At 46.3% G+C, this 22,689-nt stretch overlaps 1 protein-coding gene across 2 annotated transcripts in view; it reads right to left on the bottom strand.

Annotated features, from left to right (window-relative positions):
• Nucleotides 1-22,689, bottom strand: part of LOC147116053 (glypican-5-like) — a 1,060,675-nt gene that overhangs the window by 937,390 nt on the left and 100,596 nt on the right. For both annotated transcript variants that reach the window (XM_085990764.1, XM_085990765.1), the window contains exon 2: nucleotides 15,610-15,771. In XM_085990764.1, coding sequence (XP_085846890.1) covers nucleotides 15,610-15,771 — 162 coding nt within the window. The remainder of the gene's footprint in view (nucleotides 1-15,609; nucleotides 15,772-22,689) is intronic.

The raw sequence follows: 22,689 nt of genomic DNA, 5'->3' as shown, positions 1-22,689 counted from the left end.
ACAAACCTGTATTCTGTCAACATAAATGTATGTGCAGTTGAAGGTTAGAGGGACAGGGAGGATTTAAAACGCCAGGCAAACTTATACCCATACCTTTAAATGGGGCTGAATTTTACCAGCGCTCAGAGTGCGGGTTTGGAGGTGGATTCACTGTCAAAATCACAAAGATTAACAGCGGGTCGGTATCCCGCTGTAAACCCGCCTCTTTGTTAGTTTCCCAAGTGTCGGGTCTGTCATCCTTGAACAGACCCGACACCAAGCGGCGGGTCAGCCAATTTAGATTGTTAAAAGCTTATTAAAAGGTAGTTAAGAACCATTTTCCCATGTACTTACCATTTTACCAGGTTTTCAACGAGTTCCCCGGTGAGTGGCTATCACATCAGGTAAGTCTAAAACCTACCATTTCACAGCTGTTCACTTCCTAATCTTAGAAGCTGGAGCATTAATGATTTGGAACCCACTTTTGAAGTGTTTGAAGTAATCTCTCGATCCACTGTCACCTCCTTGGAACAACCTATCTTAACATTAACAGGTTACTCCTATCATCTCAACCTCACCTGCCGTCTATTCCATCAGCATCGGTGCCCTTGAAAAAATCTCACCTTGGTCCTCAGAATCCCAACACGATCAGCCCCAACACCAGCAGCACTAGGCACACCAGCAGCACCAACATCCACACCAACCTTCTCCGCAATCAATTGATGTTGCACAGGACAGAGGGTATCAGCACCCAAGCACATTGCTGTCCGAGACACCACCGATGAACTCACCATGTCCAGATTTACTTCACTTAACACTGTACACCCTGGCTGCCACATGACACAACAGGTTGGCACCACCCCACACCAGCACCATACAGCATCCTTATAATGTCCAAGCCATTCCTTTCTCACTCATCACCATGGGGGGGGGGGGGGACATTATGTCTCACCATTCACTGAAACTCACTAACACACTTTCAAAGGTGCATACAAATCTGTCCAAGAAGGCAAAGTGGTAACAATAAGGATTTCAATGCTTGACAACATATTAACAGAAAGTGTACATGAACATTGGCTAAAACACACAAGTGCCTACCCTTGTGTGTTAGTTGGTATGACTGCAATAGGTGGAGGGTGAGTGTGAGGGGTGGCTAGTGAGATAGGGATGTGATAATGTAGATAGATAGAGATGGGTGGAGGTGCAAGGTAAGTTGGTGTGAGTAAGGAGGTGCAGGGGTAGGGTAGGGAAGGCAGAGTGATGGGGATGTGATGAGTGGCACAGCAGGATGAGGTTGAGTGTGGCTTTGAGTAACGTTTCATGATCTACTGAGATCATTGAATGGTTTGCGCCACTGCAGCGTGGTCCTCCTGACGACATCCCTGCTTGTGCCCTCCTGTGCAATGTGCAACCAGGCTGCATTGGTGTCCTGGGGAGGTGTCTTCCACCCATTGGAAGGGAAGAGAACCTCCCTGCGTGCTGTGACTCCCTCCATAAGCATATGGAGGGAGTCATGGGAGAACCTGGGTGCAGCCGTGCACCTTTGTGCAGTGCTGGTCAGTGATGGCAGCACCTCAATGCTGTAGAACACTGGCAGCACAAATGTCAAAATCATTTTGGACATGGCCCCTTTAAGGAAACAGGCTGATGACGCGTCATCAAATGATATCATCAGACCCGCGTCCTATTAATTGGCCGGGAACCTCGCAAGGCGGGCGTAAGCAGCCCTATTTACTAAAATCTTGTTGGATGCAGGGATCGAGACAGATGCAAGGTCCCCACATACCACGAATGTCGCCCACCATGGACCCGTTGAGGTTGGAAAAATCCAGCCCATGGTGTCTGAGGGGCTATGTACTATTAAAGATCATAAATTACACTGGACATGCTGACCACCATTCAGAATCACCTGCCATCTCCTCATATTTATGTTTATGGGCAAAACCTCTATGAGGTCCTAGTCCCTAACAGTCTGTTTCCTATTGGCATCTTCTGATTCTTTAAGACCATTTTCTCTTTTTTTGCCTCTCCCAGGAGATTGCATGGTGGTGGGGGTGGGTGACAGGGAAGAAGTGTTTAGCCATGATGGTCCGGCCATCATGGTTGGGCAGGCTTGATGGACCAGCTGGTCTTTTCCTGCCCGTCAGTTTTGTATGTTCATATTAATGTGGTCACCTATGTAATATGCTATCCCACTGCACATAACGTTATATTATTTACTTAAATGATTACTATCAATGACCAATATCAAAAGGCATCCTAGCAAGTGTTTGGCAATCAGTATCCCCTCTTACCAAGACTTCATGTTGTGTCTGCCCAGCAACCAATTGGATTTTCACCTCCTTTCTCAATGTGAAAACTGGGAGGCTTGTGTTATATAAGAACATAAGAACATAAGAAATAGGAGCAGGAGTAGGCCAATTGGCCCCTCGAGCCTGCTCCGCCATTCAATAAGATCATGGCTGATCTGATCCTAACCGCCAATCCACTATGACAGGACTATCTCCTGAATCTAACAGAATTAGACACACGAAACAGGAGCAGGATCAGGCTACACGGCCCCTGGGCCCGCTCCGCTACCCACAGGGCCATGACCGATCCGAACCTAGACTCATGTCCAAATTCCTGCCCGCTCCCCGTAACCCTTAATTCCCTTTTCTTCTAGGAAACTGTCTATTTCTGTTTTAAATTTATGTAATGATGTAGCTTCGACAGCTTTTTGGGGCAGCATATTCCATGGACCTACCACCCTCTGAGTGAAGTAGTTCCTCCTCATCTCAGTTTTGAAAGAGCAGCCCATTATTCTAAGACTATGCCCCCTAGTTCTAGTTTCACCCATCATCTGGAACATCCTCCCTGCATCCACCCGATCCAACCCCTTCACAATCTTATATGTTTCAATAAGATCGCCTCTCATTCTTCTGAACTCCAATGAGTAGAGTCCCAATCTACTCAACCTCTCCTCATATGTCCATCCCCTCATCCCCGGGATTAACCGAGTGAACCTTCTTTGTACTGACTCGAGAGCAAGTATGTCTTTTCTTAAGTATGGACACCAAAACTGTATGCAGTATTCCAGGTGCGGTCTCACCAATACCTTGTACAACTGAAGCAATACCTCCCTATTTTTATATTCTATCCCCCTAGCAATGAAAGCCAACATTCCATTGGCCTTCTTAATCACTTGCTGCACCTGCATACTAACCTTTTGAGTTTCGTGCACCAGGACCCCCAGATCCCTTTGTACTTCAGTACTTTCCAGTTCATTGCTCTACGATTTTTCCTGCCAAAGTGCATAACCTCACACTTTCCAGTATTGTATTCCATCTGCCAAATCTCTGCCCACTTACTTAGCCTGTCTATGTCCCCTTGCAGGTTTTTTATGTCCTCCTCACTCACTACTTTCCCTCCCATCTTAGTATCATCTGCAAACTTTGATATGTTACACTCGGTCCCCTCCTCCAAATCGTTAATATAGATTGTAAAGAGTTGGGGACCCAGCACTGACCCCTGCGGAACATCACTGGTTACTGATTGCCAGTCTGAGAATGAACCATTTATCCCAACTCTCTGCCTTCTGTTAGATAGCCAATCCTCTATCCATGCCAGAATATTACCCCCAATCCCGTGATTTTTTATCTTAAGCAATAATCTTTTGTGTGGCACCTTGTCAAATGCCTTTTGGAAGTCTAAATACACTACGTCCACTGGTTCACCTTTATCCACCCTATATGTTACTTCCTCAAAGAACTCCAGCAAATTTGTCAAACATGACTTCCCCTTCATAAAACCATGCTGACTTTGTCTTATTAAATTATGATTATCCAAATGTCTTTTATTTATTGAATGCTTCACTAAAGGACTCGAACTACACTTCGCTGAATCCAATCTCCGTTTCATAGGCTGAATTATGTTAGTTCTCCTCCTTTTGATTGGCTTGAGACTACTAAGTGCAGGCCTGACAACACAAGTCAATTTGAGGGCACAAAGGAAAACACAAGTGTGAAGACCCTACATATAAAATGACTACTGCATCATTTGACCTGCTCAGGTATCTGGCCCACTGCGACTTGCAGCACCTCTTCAAAGCCAGCTTATATGAATGCTGGGAAAAGGCCATTTGGCCCATCTGCATCTACAGAATATGTACAATCCAGCCCATTATTGTAGGGCAAAAGGTCACCTATTCAAACCAGCTCAAGGCAAATTTAAGAGTAGGATCCGGAAGTTCTTCATACAAGGAGTGATCAGCACTTGGAATGAACGTCTAGGTAGAATAGTGAAGGTAAAAAAAAACGTGGAATTATTTAAGAATACAGTTGACTACTGTGATGGGCTGAATGATGTTCCTCGTACTTGTGTATCTTGCAACTCTATCTCATCTATTTAATCGCCTGAAGAATAACTCTGTATCAATACCAAGGTAATTGAGGAAAACTCCAAAACGTTCCTCCATCCTTACATAGCCATTAGTCAGTCCTGACCCAATGAACTCGGCTGAAAATGGCCACTGCCCCACCTACAGCCACGGTGACACAACAGCCAACTTGCCCTCCAGAGTCTTTGATCATCTCAGTCTGTAGTCCTCACTGCAACCACCAATCCCATTGCAAATGCTTGTACGACCAATAAATAAAACGTCTGTTGTCTTGGTGAACATGATCGCTCTGTTAAGGCATTCAGAGCAGCCGCAGTTTGTTCCCAGAATGCCACCATCTTTGGTGTTCCTCAGGTTGGGCAAATATTTCAGTTGGGAAGTCAGTTGTTGAGAATGAAGCATCATAAATCACATGCACCCGATAGAACTTCTTTTGTCCTATTAACTTTTAGCACTCAACAGGCCCATAGAAAGAAAGGAGTCAGATAATTTACTACTGATGGCGATGACAGCCAGGCCAAAGGGGATAAGGACACAGCAACCAAAACGCGTTTAGATAATATTTTGTCAGCTCCAAAATCACTTTACCATGGATGATTTGGAGAAATTACAGAACCCTCAGTTCCCCAAGGTAAAACCTGTCAACTCTGTGCCCATGTCATCTTGATCACTTATCCCACTATTACTCAAAGAGAATAATAGGGAAAACTAAAGATGTGGTTAAAAGTTGGTCTCCTTGGCAACTTAGCAAGGTTTAACTTGGAAAGTTTTGAGGTTGTGGGAGATTTTAGTATCTTTCAGATGAGACGTTAAACTAAGGCCTTGTCTGCCCTCTCAGGTGGACGTAAAAGATCCCGTGGCACTATTCAAGGAAGAGCAGGGAGGTTCTCCTTGGTATTCTGGCCAATATTCAACATTAAAAAAACAGATTATCTGGTCATTATCACATTGCTGTTTGTGGGAGCTTGCTGTGCACAAATTGACTACTGCATTTTCTACATTACAACAGTGACTACACTTCAAAAGTACTTTACTGGCTGTAAACCGCTTTGAGGTGTCCTGAAAAGCTCTGTACAAATGCTCTTTCTTTCTTTAATTCTCAGCAAAATATCACTAAAAGTTTACTAAGTGTTTTACAGAACAAAGCAGTTGTGAATGAACCTGAAATAGAATTAAACGGGTGTAAGAAGTTGTTAGCAGACCCAGAGAGGACAAACGCATTTTAGTTTACGAAAAGCTCAAGCGGTTTTGATTCGACTTTGGGTTTTTTGGTCACTTTTGAGCTCACCAAGGAGAGAGTGATCGCTGATGAGGAATCAAAGAAATTGTCCTTCCGATTTTTGATACCTGTAGTTAGCAACAAGCACTTCCATAATGGTTTAAATAAAGAGAAAAGCTCTCTCTACAGGGTCCATTCAAACACTCCCAGGGCAGGTACAGCACAGGTTAGATACAGGGTAAAGCTCCCTCTACACTGTCCCATCAAACACTCCCAGGAATGGTACAGCACGGGTTAGATACAGAGTAAAGCTCCCACTACACTGTCCCATCAAACACTCCCAGGGCAGGTACAGCACGAGTTAGATACAGAGTAAAGCTTTGAAGAAGGGTCAAACCCGAAACGTCAACTCAAATTTCTCTCCACGGATGTTGCCTGACTTGCTGAGTTTTTCCAGCATTTTCTGTTGTTATTTCGGATTTCCAACATCTGCAGTATTTTGCTATCGTACAGAGTAAAGCTCCCTCTACACTGCCCGATCAAACACTCCCAGGGCAGGTACAGCACGGGTTAGATACAGAGTAAAGCTCCCTCTACACTGTCCCATCAAACACTCCCAGGGCATGTACAGCACGGGTTAGATACAGAGTAAAGCTCCCTCTACACTGTCCCATCAAACACTCCCAGGGCAGGTACAGCACGGGTTAGATACAGAGTAAAGCTCTCTCTACACTGTCCCATCAAACACTCCCAGGGCATGTACAGCACATTCAACGGATCATCCTCTGCCATTTCCGCCACCTCCAACGTGATCCCAACACCAAACACGTCTTCCCCTCACCTCCCCTTTCAGCATTCCGTAGGGACCGCTCCCTCCGCGACACCCTGGTCCACTCCTCAATCACCCCCAACAGCCCTGCTCCTTCACCTGGCACCTTCCCGTGCAAACGCAGGAGATGCAACACATGCCCTTTTACCTCCTCCCTTCCCACTGTCCAGGGCCCCAAACACCCCTTCCAGGTGAAACAGCGATTTACTTGTACTTCCTGCAATTTAATATACTGTATTCGCTGCTCACGATGTGGTCCCCTCTACATTGGGGAGACCAAACGCAGATTGGGCAACCGCTTTGCGGAACACCTCCGTTCAGTCCGTACGGGTGACCCTGAGCTTCCGGTCGCCTGTCACTTTAATTCACCGCTTCACTCCCACTCTGATCTCTCTGTCCTCGGGCTATTGCATTGTTCCAATGAAGCTCAACGTAAGCTCGAGGAACAGCACCTCATCTTTCGATTGGGCACTTTGCAGTCTGCCGGACTCAACATTGAGTTCAACAATTTCAGATAATTATCCCTGCCTCCATTTTTCATGCAGTATGATTTTTGCCATTCCCATTTGCAACATTTTATCTTTCCTGCCTCTTACAAAAGTACAGGATGTTCTTTCTACTCCTTCCTCCCCTCCTAACCCCCCCCCCCCCCCACCGTCTCTGCACCTGCTTAATATCTGTTACATCTCCAGCTTTTTCCAGTTCTGATGAAGGGTCCCAGACCTGAAACGTTAACTCTGTTTCTCTCTCCACGGATGCTGCCTGGCCTGCTGAGTATTTCCAGCATTTTCTGTTGTTATTTCAGATTTCCAGCATCCGCAGTATCGTGCAATTATACATGTACAGCACGGGTTAGGTACAGAGTAAAGCTCCCTCTACACTGTCCCATCAAACACTCCCAGGGCAGGTACAGCACGGGTTAGATACAGAGTAAAGGTCCCTCTACACTATCCCATCAAACACTCCCAGGGCAGGTACAGCATTGTTTAGATACAGAGTAAAGGTCCCTCTACACTGTCCCATCAAAGACTCCCAGGGCAGGTGCAGCATGGATTAGATACAGAGTAAAACTCCCTCTACACTGTCCCATCAAACACTCCCAGGGCAGGTACAGCATGGGTTAGATACAGAGTAAAGCTCCCTCTACACTGTCCCATCAAAGACTCCCAGGGCAGGTACAGCATGGGTTAGATACAGAGCAAAGCTCCCTCTACACTGTCCCAGCAAACACATCATAACAAGCCCCAGCAGCAAAGGTTGTTACAGAAGTGCTTCCGCTCAATAATGTAAACACATCATTACACAAATATAAATACAGATGACGGAGGCATTAAAACCCACGGTCCCCCAATTGTAGCCTCTAATGAATGATTCCAGACTTTTTTCTCTTGATTACCCAATCCAGAGACCTTTCCAGGCATTTGTCAGAGTGAAGAAGTGCAATCTGACATCAATCTTTTTCCTAATTCGTCTCAATGATTCCTGGTCCCAAGTAAGAAAGGACAGAGTGAGCGCGAGAGATAGGGGAAAGAAAGAGGAGAGAAAGGGGAGAGAGAGAGAGAGAAAATGCAAGAGAAAGGAGAGAGTGCAAGAGAAAAGAGAGCGAGAGCGGGAGAAAGGAGAGAGCAAGAAAGACAAAGGAGACAGAGAAAGGACAGAGAGAAAGAAAGAAAGGAGAGAAAGAGAAAGGAGAGAGACAGAAAGAGAAAGAGAGAAAGGAGAGATTGGAGGATGGAAAGCTAGCCAGAAGATCATTGAAGATGAGAAAGGCAGGGATGAGGATTTCAGCAGAAGACGGGCTGAGGGAGGAGTAGATGCAGAAAGAGAAGCCATTGCTGGAGATGCTCTGGCTACGATCAGATATACAAGACTGGAAGCAAGTGAGGGCAGAAGCACTGAGCCAGACAATAGAGGGGCGTTGGAGGGGGACGATTGTCCGTGTCAAAAGCTGTAAAGAGAACGATGAGGGATAATGCACCACAGTCACAGAGGATGTCATTTGTGGCTTTGGACAGGGCAGTTTTAGAGCTGTAGTAGGGGCGGAAACCAGGCTACAGAGATTCAAACCGGGAACTGTGGGAAAAAGATGGCCATGAATTTGGGAGGCAACAACACGCTCAAAGACTTTGGATACAAGAGAGATTGGAAATGGGGCGGTAGTTTGCAAGGACAGGGAGGGTCGTGGGTGTGTTTTTTTGAGGAGGAGCGGTGGTGACGGTGGTTTTGAAAAGGAGGGGGGAAGAGTACCTCAGGAACAAGTGTACGTTGACAGTCCATGCACAAAATAGGAAAATTAGAGTCAGTTTCAAAGTGCTCCATTGTACTTTATAAGAGTGCTTGACATTAGAACAGCATAACAATGGAAGAGAACTGGTTGGTGTCTCAGGAAGAAGCCACAGTATCCATTAGTCTGAAAAATTAGCCTCTGGTGTGCATTAGCAGGAAGTTCCCCATTTTCACACATTCCACCATTTTACATTCTGGTGAGAGAAGAGGAAAAATCCTCCTCAGCATCTGACACTTCAGTGACGAGGGCTTATTGTGTCACTTCTAAACAAGAATGGGGCTGACAGCACCTTCCCATTTGGCTACAAGAAAACCATCAAAAGATCAAAGATTTAGGACCACTGCACAAGTTACTTCAGTCCTCATCCCATCACCAACTTATAAAATTGCCGATTCCGGGAGAGAGCTAAATCCCAGGGATTGTTGACAAATTATCGCAACACTCCCCTCCACCCTCAAGCATAACACTGCTCCTGGCATGTGCACAATGTACTGAATACCCCAATATATGCTGTGCATAACAATGTAACTCTCTGTGTATACCAACATATCCGATGAGTACAACAAGAAGTTGCATTTATATAGCACCTTTAACATAGTAAAACATCCCAAGGCGCTTCACAGGAATGTAATCCGATTAAAATTGACACTGAGCCGAAGAAGGAGATATTAGGACAGGTGACCAAAAGCATGGTCACAGAGGCAGTTTTTAAGGAGGGTCTTAAAGGAGGAGAGAAAGGTGGTGAGGCAGAGAGGTTTAGGGAGGGGATTACAGAGCTTAGGGCTTAGACAACTGAAGGCACGGGCGCTAATGGTGGGGCCAAACAAGTGGGAGATGGGCAAGCGGCCAGAGTTAGAAGAGTCAGAATTCTTGGAGGTTTGTAGGGCCGAAGGAGGTTACAGAGATAGGGAGGGGTGAGGCCATGGAGGGATTTGAACATGAGGATGAGAATATTAAAATCGACCCTCTTGCATCTCACCCCAGTGGTCATTCTTCACATGCTGAGGCAAGGTAGTGTGTGAGTGTGTGTTAGCATACTACCCCACCATGTAAGGGCATCACAGCTGGGTCTGATCCCATCCTCACTGGAAATCCAGACAAACTTCAGCAAGGGCCATTGTATGCCAATTAGAAATGGGAACCCTAGTTGATTGGTCCTGGTCTTGGGCCAAGAAGGGGAACATGGAGGCCAACTGTAGTGCCCTTATTGCTGCACACCAGTTCAGACTGGGTAACTCAGTATAGACCAGGGACAATCTCTGGGACCTTTCTGGTCTGTATGGTACACAGTGCATTGCCTAATAATGGTGCAGGGGGTGCTGCAGTAATATTGTATGTTCAAAAGCAGTAGACATGGTGATTGGGGACCATGGGTTTCTATGGAACGATGATGCAAATGGGCTGAAGACGTCAGTCACCTGTAATTGGGATGACAATGAACAGGATGGCGAATCATTGGTCAGAGGAATCATTTCAAAACAAACTCTCCCTCATAAAAACCCACATGTAGCACAACTACCCCATCTTATGAATAGAAGAGGTTGTGATCGAACTGTACAGTGCTCTGAGCAGATCACGCCTCCAGTATCATGTCCAGTCTAGTCACTGAGACACAAATGAGACATTCAAGCACTGGAGGCAGAAGATACAGGGCTAATAGGAGACAGCAGTAGGATTAGTTTTAGATGGGACTAGCAAAGAGCCAACACATGCCCAGACATACAGCCTAGACATGATGGGCTGAATGGCCTCCATCTGTGTTGTAAATATCTTTGATATTTGAACCCCCTCGGTGTAATGAACAATTTGCCCTGATCAACTTTGGATGCCAGAGGATCCTAATAAGGTCACTACAGTACTAACATTAATGCCTCAACATGAAGTACAGGAGTAAGGAGGTAAAGCATAAAGGCCAAAAATTTGCTGTAAAAATAACAGCAAGGCTAATAGTGCTCACCGTTATTTACGTGCAAATGCCACAGCAACTTCAGGCGAGGGGAGATGTGCGATTAAACATGGAAATCAAGAAGCTGTTGTCGGAGATGCGCCGGTCCGCCATTAGCTTCACAAAAATGGCATCTTGTTGTCTGCCTCCCCATTCAAACGCATTGAGCAGCGTGAGGTTTTTGTACTTGCACTCTACATATGAACTAAACTAGCCACAGAAAGTTACGTCAATGCCATTTCAAGTCTAAGCACCCTTTTAACGACAAGATAAGTGTTAATTATTGCCAGTCAACCTCTCTGGCACTGAAAATGAACTATTACAAGTGTAGAGTCTCATTCCTTCAGGTTTTAATTGTTGTTGAAGATTTGTTTTTAAATGTAAAATTATTGTTTTTTCTTTTTCTTTCTGTCTCTTTTTTCTCTCTCTCTTAATCAAATCTTTCTTTCCCTCTCTTTATTTCTCTTTCTGTACCTCATTTGGAATTTAATTCACCCACTCTAACTTACACTTCTTTCTCAGTCCTTGCGCTGTTAATTTCACAATGCTTCAATCTGATTGGTTAAGGAGATACCCATTTGCTTGCCTGTTCACTCAGATCCCAGATGTAGAGGGCGCTGCGCAGTTTCCATCTCGCACTGCCAGCGACTTGCAGGACAAAATATCGTCAACACTAAAGGGACAGGTGCAAGTCTAACTAACAGTGGGCACCGTTTGCTGGCCTGCCACAGGAAATCTTGGGCCATTGTGAGGTAAACCACAATACCTCCTGAGCACATTAGTGGAATGTGGGGGAAAAGACAGCTCCAAAGGAATTGGATACAGTGAGGTTGGACAGGATCACTTTCAGTCAGAAAAAGTGCAAATGCAGCAGCTTCGACAGACCTGTCAAATCTCACTCAGCCGATTGCAGTGTATGGCTACAAAATAAACTATACACAGTTCTGAATTTTAATGTATTTCCTGTCTGTTTCACTGATGGCTGTTCTCTGGCTTATCACGTATAGCATTTGGGCAGCTGGGTTTTACCCTTGCAAGGCCACGTTACAACAATATCGTCCTGGTTCTACATGTTACAGTGAGAGCCCGTGTGGGGCAATGGATTGGCATTGCTCTTGGGAAAGTTACTTCAGCAAGTGTGTGTAGGGCTCATAATCAGAAACCAATCACATGGGGGTTAAGGGATCATGGGATCCAGACTCACACCCACAATCCAATCACACAGGGTTAGGGGGTCATGGGATCCAGACTCACACCCACAATCCAATCACACGGGGTTAGGGGGTCATGGGATCCAGACTCACACCCACAATCCAATCACATGGGGTTAGGGATTCATGGGATCCAGACTAACACCCAGAAACTAATCACACGGGGTTAGGGATTCATGGGATCCAGACTAACACCCACAATCCAATCACACCGGGAAATTAATGGTGGGAAATATGGAGATGGCAAAAACACTGAATGAATATTTTGTTATCAGTCTTTACAGTAGAAGACACTAAGAATATCCCAACACTGGACAAACAGGGGGCTATGGGGGGGAGGAGCTAAACACGATCAAAATCACTAAGGAAGTGGTACTCGGTAAAATAATGGGACTCAAGGCGGATAAATCACCTGGACCTGATGGCTTACATCCTAGGGTCTTGAGGGAAGTGGCGGTAGGGATTGTGGATGCATTGGTAATAATTTTCCAAAACTCCCTGGACTCAGCAAAGGTCCCGGCAGACTGGAAAACTGCTAATGTAACGCCCTTATTTAAAAAGGGCAGTAGACAGAAGGCTGGAAACTATAGACCGGTTAACCTAACATCTGTGGTAGGTAAAATATTGGAGTCCGTTATTAAGGAGACAGTAACAGGACATTTGGATAATCATAATTTAATAAGACAAAGTCAGCATGGTTTTATGAAGGGGAAGTCATGTTTGACAAATTTGCTGGAGTTCTTTGAGGAAGTAACATATAGGGTGGATAAAGGGGAACCAGTGGACGTAGTGTATTTAGACTTCCAAAAGGCATTTGACAAGGTGCCACACAAAAGATTATTGCTTAAGATAAAAAATCACGGGATTGGGGGTAATATTCTGGCATGGATAGAGGATTGGCTATCTAACAGAAGGCAGAGAGTTGAGATAAATGGTTCATTCTCGGACTGGCAATCAGTAACTAGTGGTGTTCCACAGGGGTCAGTGCTGGGTCCCCAACTCTTTACAATCTATATTAACGATTTGGAGGAGGGGACCGAGTGTAACATATCAAAGTTTGCAGATGATACTAAGATGGGAGGGAAAGTAGTGAGTGAGGAGGACATAAAAAACCTGCAAGGGGACATAGACAGGCTAAGTAAGTGGGCAGAGATTTGGCAGATGGAATACAATACTGGAAAGTGTGAGGTTATGCACTTTGGCAGGAAAAATCGTAGAGCAAGTTATTATCTTAATGGCAAGAAACTGGAAAGTACTGAAGTACAAAGGGATCTGGGGGTCCTGGTGCACGAAACTCAAAAGGTTAGTATGCAGGTGCAGCAAGTGATTAAGAAGGCCAATGGAATGTTGGCTTTCATTGCTAGGGGGATAGAATATAAAAATAGGGAGGTATTGCTTCAGTTGTACAAGGTATTGGTGAGACCGCACCTGGAATACTGCATACAGTTTTGGTGTCCATACTTAAAAGACATACTTGCTCTCGAGTCAGTACAAAGAAGGTTCACTCGGTTAATCCCGGGGATGGGGGGATGGACATATGAGGAGAGGTTGAGTAGATTGGGACTCTACTCATTGGAGTTCAGAAGAATGAGAGGCGATCTTATTGAAACATATAAGATTGTGAAGAGGTTGGATCGGGCGGATGCGGGGAGGATGTTCCCGATGATGGGTGAAACTAGAACTAGGGGGCATAGTCTTAGAATAAGGGGCTGCTCTTTCAAAACTGAGATGAGGAATAACTACTTCACTCAGAGGGTGGTAGGTCCATGGAATATGCTGCCCCAAAAAGCTGTAGAAGCTACATCATTACATAAATTTAAAACAGAAATAGACAGTTTCCTAGAAGTAAAGGGAATTAAGGGTTACGGGGAGCGGGCAGGAATTTGGACATGAGTCTAGGTTCGGATCGGTCATGGCCCTGTGGGTAGCGGAGCGGGCCCAGGGGCCATGTAGCCTGATCCTGCTCCTATTTTGTGTGTCTAATTCTGTTAGATTCAGGAGATGGTTCTGTGATAGTAGATTGGCGGTTAGGATCAGATCAGCCATGATCTTATTGAATGGCGGAGCAGGCTCGAGGGGCCGATTGGCCTACTCCTGCTCCTATTTCTTATGTTCTTATGGAGTCATGTGGTCAAGGCTCACTTCCACAGATCCCTACACAGCAAATTCCTGAATTCTAACAAGACTTCAGAGATAGCACAGAGAAATCAAAACTGAGAGTCTGCTGCATTCGCAGCCCCACTGTTTATTGATCTCTTCTACCTCAAAAAAAATAGTAATTAGCAGGCAAAAAGTGCTCAGCCATGTATGAACCAACTAACCTCCAAGAAGATCCAGCCTAGAAATTCGGCTCATAGCTCCTGATTTTTCAGCCCAAAGTCCGACGCTCCTCCGATCGCCACATTTGAGTGTGGGCTGTTAGCACTCTGCAAGTAAGGCGCCCAAAAATGGACAAATTTCTGGGCCCCAAATTTCAATATAATGAATGGATGAAATCTCTAAAAAGGGACGGGAGATACTGGCACATTATAGGCCACACCTTCTCCAGGTAACCCATAAAATCGACCACCTCTCTCAAAAATAAGTTTAAGGGAGTATTAGTATTGCTGAAATATTTCCTTTTCTTCTGTGTTTTTCCCCTTCACTGTCTCCCACTGTCTCTTCCGTATTCATCTGCATTTGGAACAACCTTTAAGGGGATGGAGATCAGTAGAAACAACCGCATCTTTAAAATCACGAGGGGGGAGGTAGAGAGAAACGGGCCTAGAAATTGAGTGGGGTTAGCGCCCATTTTGAGGCGCTAGAGGGCCTAGCGCCGCAAGTACAGCCGATTGAGAAATTCACTTGGGCGCTGCCATCGGCGTTAGCCGGTTGCGCTGCGCCGGCACCGATGACGTCATCGGTGTGCGCAGCGTCCCGGTTGCCGTGGCAACGTGCCCGAACGCCGAAATTGAGTTGCGGCCGCCTCGCCAGTGGCAGCCGCAACCAACGATTTTTCAAAAGTTCGCTACGGGTCTTAGCGCCGGCGCATTAAGGTCGCGCGGCGGCCGGCCGCTTTCCCGGCGGCCGCCTGCCCGCACCTCCCTCCCCGGACTCCTCCAACACCCCCCCGCGGCACAGATGCGTGTGGGCCGCGAGCCCGGCACTTCTCCGAGGTGCCGGGCTCATTTTTCTCCACAGTTCAGCGGCCAGCGGTCGGGTGCAGGCAGCTCCTCCTTAACGGAAGGAGGAGGCCTGCACTTCCCCAGCCTGCCGCACCGCATCGGGTGCCGCAGCGGCGGATTAGCGCCGCAATGCGGCAGTCAGCGCCCATTGCGAGGCGCTGACACCCCCTAGTAGCGCCGGCAGCCGTCTGGGCGCGGCGCTACTGAATTTTTGGCGCGCGCAGGGGGACTTAGCGCCGGCGCTAAATTTCCGGCGCTAAAGCCCTGGCGCGGCGCCAACTCAATTTCTAGGCCACGGTCTCAGATTGACGTGAGTAAAACCAGATGTGGAGAGGGAGAAATCTGAGCGCAGCCAGAGGCAAAGTGGTCAGAGCTTAAATCGCACCCTCATCTTAAAAATAGCCTTTGAAGTAACCGGAAGTTCTGAATGGATGCACTTTTACTACAACCTGGATAGAGACAGACCTGTACCGTAAACCCCCAAAGCAGTTTTACAAGCATTTTAAGAGAGAATCAAATCTATTGCAAGAACAAGACCAATTAGCCACTTGCTCCTGGAACGCCATCTGTGCTTTTTTTTTGCCGAAACATTCCTACCTTGGAAAGCCCCGCCATTCTTCTCGATCCTGTACTTCAGCTCAAAGCTCAGGAACTGGATGCTCTGAACGACCTCTCTGCGAACCACTACTTGATACCTCTCTTCCATTCTCTTGGTGCAGCAGGTCGGCCCCTTGTGCATGCAGATCTGTAAATCCCCATCTTCAACAAAAAGAAAAGCCAGTCAGTATGAGAGACACACAAGGGCAAGGCCTGCTCTGGCAGAACAGTGAAAAAAAAATCAAAATCAAAAGTAACCCGAGTACATTCGCCCCCAGTCTCATGTAATTGGGAATCCTGAAGTGGCTAATTGTATTTCCTGATTAGTAAATTTAAAAAATGATTAATAATAGACACTGTGCTTGGACATGTTCCCTCAACGCTCATATTCACATGGCATATGCATGTGGACTTTAACCTTTCTGTAAAATGGCAAGATGGAAAGCAGAGTGCATCTGAGTGCTTTATTTCCTTGGTTACTGAATGATGGTCGATGTTTGTTAAGTAAATATACACATGTCGAGTACATTTACCCATATTGTGACAGTGTATGCAAGGCATTTTCTACTAAAATTAGTGCATGTGGCTAAACTGGTGTCACCATGGCAAACGCCTGTGACTAGACAGCAATTTCTATTGGGAAACACTGCCCTAGTGCCACATGTCAGGAATTCCCCATGTCTTCCCCTCTGCTCCTCTCCTGAAGGCACGGACTCTTGCTGGGGTATGGTTCCACGGAAAACAAGCACACTTCATTCACTACTATGTGGAAAAATAGCCAGGCAAGTGACTATTCCTTTACTGAGCCCAGGTGGTGAATGTTGGCAGGCTATTTCATTCATGGAGGGCATCTCAGTTGAACCCAATCCTGCCCTCATCCGACACCTACACAGAAGCACATTTTCCAAAAGGTGTCACTGAATGCAAGCAGACAAATCATTTAAAGCTAGTGCACTGTTACAAAAAGCAATCAAAAAGGCTAATGGCCTTTCTCTCAAGGGTGTGTATTACAAAGGAGCGGAACTGATGCCTCAGTTGTATAGAACCTTAGTCAGACCCCATCTGGAGTATTGCATTCGGTTTTGGGCACCGCATCTCAGGAAGGTTATATTGGCCTTGGAGGGAGTGCAGCGCAGATTCACCAGAATTTTATTGGGGCTTAGTGGGTTAAATTATGAGGACAGGTTGCATAACCTTGTCTTGTATTCCCTTAAGTACAGAAGATTGAAAGGTGATCTGATGGAGGTGTTTAAAATGTTGAAGGATGTGATAGGGTAGATGCAGAGAAACGATTTCCCCTGATGGGAGAAAGCAAAAACAAAGAGATATGATCTTATAATTAGGCCATTTAGAAAGGAAATCAAGAAGCACTTTTTTAGACAAATGGTAGTAGAAATATGGAATTCTCTTCCCCAAAAAGCTGTGGATGCTAGGTCAATTGGAGCTTTCAAGACTGAGATCGATAGTTTTTTGTTAAGTAAGGGTATCAAGGGATATGGAAGTGCCGCGTTTCCTACATTATAACAGTGGCTACACTTCAAAAGTACTTCATTGGCTGTGAAGCGCTTTGGGACATCCTGAGGTCGTGAAATGCGCTGTCGAAATGCAAGGTCTTTCTTTTTTCTTCTTATTAGGATGGGAACGTTGCACGTCGCAGGTAAACTATTAGTTATTTCCGGAGTACATTGGGTTGACATGCAGCTCCCGTTCCCAGCAGTATTGAACTCTTCCTTCAGTCAGGGTTGGCCTCAGGGCACGGAAGAGGGAGAATAGGGAGTTACGGGATCTAGACTCTCCCCCACAATCCAATCACATGATAAAATCAAAAGTAATTCCAGTACATTAGCCCCTAGCCACATGTGGCTAATTGGGAATCCTGATGTGGCCAACTTTATTTCCTGATTAGTAAATTTAAAAATAGACACTATAGTTGGGCATGTCATCCCGATGCACATATTCGCACGGCCTAATTGAAGGAAAGCAGTCCAACTGGGAGCAAGAGCTGTAAGTCAACCAATGCAGTTTTGCGAAGAAAGTAGGATCCACTATTGCTATTGGTGGGCTTTCCAAAGCTCCCATCTTCCACCCTCTGTAAACTAGAGCTCATCCAATACTCTGCTACCTGTAACCTAACTCGCATCAAGGCCCATTCATCCATTACCCCTGTGCTCACTGACCTACATTGGCTCCCAGTTCAACAATGCCTTGAATTTAAAATTCTCATTCTTCTGTTCAAATCCCTCCATGGCCGTGCTCTGTAACCTCCTCCAGCCCTACAACTGTCCGTGATCTCTGCATTCCTCCAATTCTTGCCTCTTGTGCATCCCCGATTTCCTTTGCCCCACCAATGGCAGCCGTTCCTTCAGCTGCCTAGGCCCCAAGCTCAGGAATACCCTCAGCCTCTCTACCTCTCTCTCCTCCTTTAAGACGCTCCTTAAAACCTACCTCTCTAACAAAGCTTTTGGTCACCTGTCCTAATATCTCCTTTCGACAAACATCCACTATAAGCCCACTGACTCCCACAGCTACCTGGACTACACTTCCTCCCACCCCGCTTCCTGTAAGGACTCTATTCCATTCTCCCAGTTTCTCCGTCTCCGCCGCATCTGTTCTGGCGATGCTACCTTCCATACTAGTGCTTCCGACATGTCTTTCTTTTTCCTCAACTGAGGATTCCCCTCTACCGTGGTTGACATGGCCCTTGACTGTGTCCGTTCCATTTCCCGCACTTCTGCTCTCACCCCTTCCCCTCCCTCCCAGAACCACGATAGAGTTCCCCTTGTCCTCACCTTTCACCCCACCAGCCTCCACATTCAATGGATCATCCTCCGCCATTTTCGCCACCTCCAGTGTGATCCCACCACCAAACACATCTTCCCATCACCCCCCTCCCCCACCTTTCAGCATTCCGAAGGGACCGCTCCTCCGCAACATCCTGGTCCACTCCTCAATCACCCCCAACACCCCTTCCCCTTCCGCTGCCACCTTCCCATGCAAGCGCAGGAGATGCAACACCTGCCCTTTTACCTCCTCCCTTCCCACTGCCCAGGGCCCCAAACACTCCTTCCAGGTGAAACAGTGATTTACTTGTACTTCTTGCAATTTAGTATACAGTATTCGCTGTTCGCGATGCGGTCTCCTCTACACTGGGGCGACCAAATGCAGATTGGGTGACCGCTTTGCGGAACACCTCCATTCAGTCCATAAGCGTGACCCCGAGCTTCCGGTTGCCTGTCACTTTAATTCTCCGCTCCACTCCCACTCTGATCTCTCCGTCCTCGGTCTCTTACACTGTTCCAACAAACGATGCCCAATGCAAGCTCGAGGAACAGCACCTCATCTTTCGATTAGGCACTTTACAGCCTTCTGTACGCAATATCGAGATCAACAATTTCAGACCATAACCTCGGCCCCTATGTTTTCTCTCACATGGCAGCTGTTGATGATTCTGCCATTGCCATTTACATCTGATCTAGAGTCATCTTTTGTTTCTTAACTTGTCCCATTACCATCTCCTTTTGCCTTGCACCATCATCCCTTTTGTCTTTTAATCTCTCCTGCCTTCCATCCTATCACAGACCTTCCCTTTTATTCTTTCCTTCCCTCCCCCCTTTCCCTGCCCCTACACTTGCTTAAAAATCTGTTAGATCCCTAACTTTTTCCAGTTCTGACGAAGGGTCATCGACCTGAAACGTTAACTCTGTTTCTCTTTCCACAGATGGTATCTGACCTGCTGAGTATTTCCAGTAGTTTCTGTTGTTATTTCTAATATCTCCTTATGTAGCTCGGTGTCAAATTTTGTTTGATAATCACTTTTGTGAAGCGCCTTGGAATGTTTTTCTATGTTAAAGGCGCTTTATAAATGCAAGTTGTTGGTTTGTTTTTGTACTTTTCAGAATAATAATCATTCTTCCCTCCTCTGACTCTTGCGGGATGCAGTTCCACAGGTGCAAACAACCTTCAAAAATGGCCATTCCTCATATAAGGTAGAAAAATGCCAGGGGAGCGGATTGGAAGAGAGAGAATATATTCAACCACGAAAGGAAAATTCTGCAAAATATGGATAACTGTACAAATTATACAATAGTTGACATGAGACAGTTTCCCTGTGTTACAATCGCATTATGGATGTCACAAGCAACACCTTGGGACTTGTAGTTCTTCTGTGCAACAGCTTCCTTGGACGGTGTGTCCAGTAGGAATACAACTCCCAGCATGCTTTACAGAACATGGTGCTGTGACTGGTCCCTCTTGTATATTGTTGGTCTCTGCTGGAGCACGGCATTGTCCCAAGGTCTCCTGCCTCATATTAGGAAAGCCAGTGACCTTCGCATCCCGTTTTGGCAATCAGTGCAACTCCTACTTAAGGACCTTGCTAAGATGGACTTGCCAACATGCTTGGCATTTTCTCAAGTTGGCAGAGCAAGTTACTAAATCACAAGACTTACAGGAATCCGTTACGCTGTGGACTCCACAGACCTCCATTAATCTGGCAAAGCAGACCAGGGCGGATTTGACATTCACTGTAGGTAATTGGACACTCTCAATTAGGCTCCCTACGCCTTTTCAGGAAGACGCCAAATTCTCTCAGTCTGGGGGACTGTTATATTTTGGCTGCTTTCCAAATTGTTTTACTATAGTTTAGATGATCGTATGCAAGGTTCACAATTGCAGTTTACACATCTCCAATTCACTGCTGGAACAGTTTTACAACTCTACTGCACATGTCCTGCCCTCGCTCATCCCTCCCGTCATTTCTGCAGCATTTGTTGGCTGCCAATTATCTTCTCAACTGGCTGCTCAGTCTCGAGTACGCAGGACAGGCATAGACTTGGTCTACCCCCGCCCCCCATCCCCCCCGCCCCCACTCGCTCCCACTGCTGAGCCTTTCTTTCACTCGGTTTATGCCGATTCTGGTTTTAGTTACAAACGTGCAAATATAGAGACCCAACAGAGGCTGAGAATAATCTGACTTCCAATGGGCTCCAGCATCACTAACACTATCTACCCATTGATGGTTCCTCCTATGTACAATAGAGAACAACACAACAAACTTCTCGTCTTGAATAACTAGAGGCACTAGGACATGTGGACACTAGGTCTAGAACTTCAGTGCAGTATTGAGGGAGTGCTGCACTGTCAGAGGTCATTATCAAATTGCTGTTTGTGGGAGCTTGCTGTGCGCAAATTAGCTGCCGCGTTTCCCTACATTACATAGAAACATAGCAGATAGGAGCAGGAGTAGGCCATTCGGTCCCTCGATCCCGCTCCGCCATTTAATGAGATCATGGCTGATCATCCAAATTCAGTGTCCTGTCCCTGCTTTCTCCCCATATCCCTTGATCCCTTTAGCCTCAAGAAATATATTCAACTCCTTCTTGAATATATTTAATGAATTGGCCTCAACTGCCATGTGTGGCAGAGAATGCCACAGGTTCACCACTCTCTGGGTGAAGAAATTCCTCCTCATCTCAGTCCTAAATGGCTTACCCTTTATCCTTAGACTGTGACCCCTGGTGCTGGACTCCCCCGCCAGCGGGAACATCCTTCCTGCATCTAGTCTGTCTAGTACTGTTAGAATTTTATAAGTTTCAATGAGATCCCCTCTCATTCTTCTAAACTCTAGTAAATATAAGCCTAATCGACCCAATCTCTCCTCATATGTCATTCCTGCCATAATAACAACAGAAAATGCTGGAATAACTCAGCAGGCCAGGCAACATCTGTGGAGAGAAAACAGAGTCAACGTTTCGAGTCAAACTCTTTGTCAAGACTGAAAAGGCACAGGAAGTGAAATAGATTGAGAGGCCAGGCTGGGAGAGAACAAAAGAGAAGTGAAGAGACATTAAGAGGTATTCAAAACGAGACGAGATGGTGATAGGACTGGTGGAGACAAAAGACGGCTCTAGATTAGGTGTGAAATGTGCTGGCAGAATGAGAGACAGCTGCCATGTGGGAGAGAGAAAAAAAAAGGGGGGGAAGAAAAGGGCCAAAACAAAGGTGGGGATAAAAAATAAGTAAAAATGTAATGGGGGCCGAGGTTATGATCTGAAATTGTTGAACTCGATATTGAGTCCGGAAGGCTGTAAAGTGCCTAATTGGAAGATGAGGTGCTGTTCCTCGAGTTTACGCTGAGCTTCCGTGGAACAATGCAAGAGCCCGAGTACAGTGAGGTCTGAGTGGGAATGGGGCGGTGAATTAAAATGACAGGTGACCGGAAGCTCGGGGTCATCCTTACGGACTGAACGGAGGTGTTCCACAAAGCGGTCACCCAATCTGCATTTGGTCATTCCTGCCATCCCAGGTATCAGTCTGGTGAATCTTCGCTGCACTCTCTCCATGGCAAGAACATCCCTCCTCAGATAAGGCGACCAAAACTGCACACAATACTCAAGGTGTGGTCTTACCAAGGCCCTGTACAACTGCAGCAAAACATCCTTGCTCCTGTACTCAAATCCTCTCACTATGAAGGCCAACATACCATTTGCCTTCTTAACCGCCTGCTGCACCTGTATGCTTACCTTCAGCGACTGGTGCACAAGGACACCCAGGTCTCGTTGCACTTCCCCTTCTCCCAATCTATTGCCGTTCAGATAATAATCTGTCTTCCTGTTTTTTCCACCAAAGTGGATAACCTCGCATTTATCCACATTATACTGCATTTGCCATGCATCTGCCCAATCACCCAACCTGTCCAAATCATATTGGAGTTTCTCTGCATCCTCCTCACAGCACACATGCCCACCCAGCTTTGTGTCATCTGCAAACTTGGAGATATTGGCCCAGGAATTCGGGTCGGGGGCTTCCCGCGGGTGCAAGCCCCCAATCTGCACGCCGGCCGTTGAGCTGTGGGCCCCCATGGAATTCCGATCCGGGGCCTGGTCCAGCTGCCGGCGCGCAGTGCTTGCGTATCCCAGGGGCGCAGTTAGTTCGATGCGTCCCCTGGGATCATGTGGGCCATGGGGAGCCAATCAGAGCAGGGAATGCTTCATTCATAAGTCTGACAGGAAGTGCTGTCAAGACTTATAAATACTACGGCCCCAAAACAGCACTAAATCTTCAAATAAATTTTTTAAAAAC

The sequence above is a fragment of the Somniosus microcephalus genome, chromosome 6, assembly GCF_052327205.1.
Source record: "Somniosus microcephalus isolate GS21.2 chromosome 6, FLI_Smic_1.0, whole genome shotgun sequence".
Classification (NCBI taxonomy): Eukaryota; Metazoa; Chordata; class Chondrichthyes; order Squaliformes; family Somniosidae; genus Somniosus; species Somniosus microcephalus.
The sequence above is the reverse complement of the archived record's forward strand: the minus strand, read 5'-3'. Positions and strand labels throughout refer to the sequence as shown.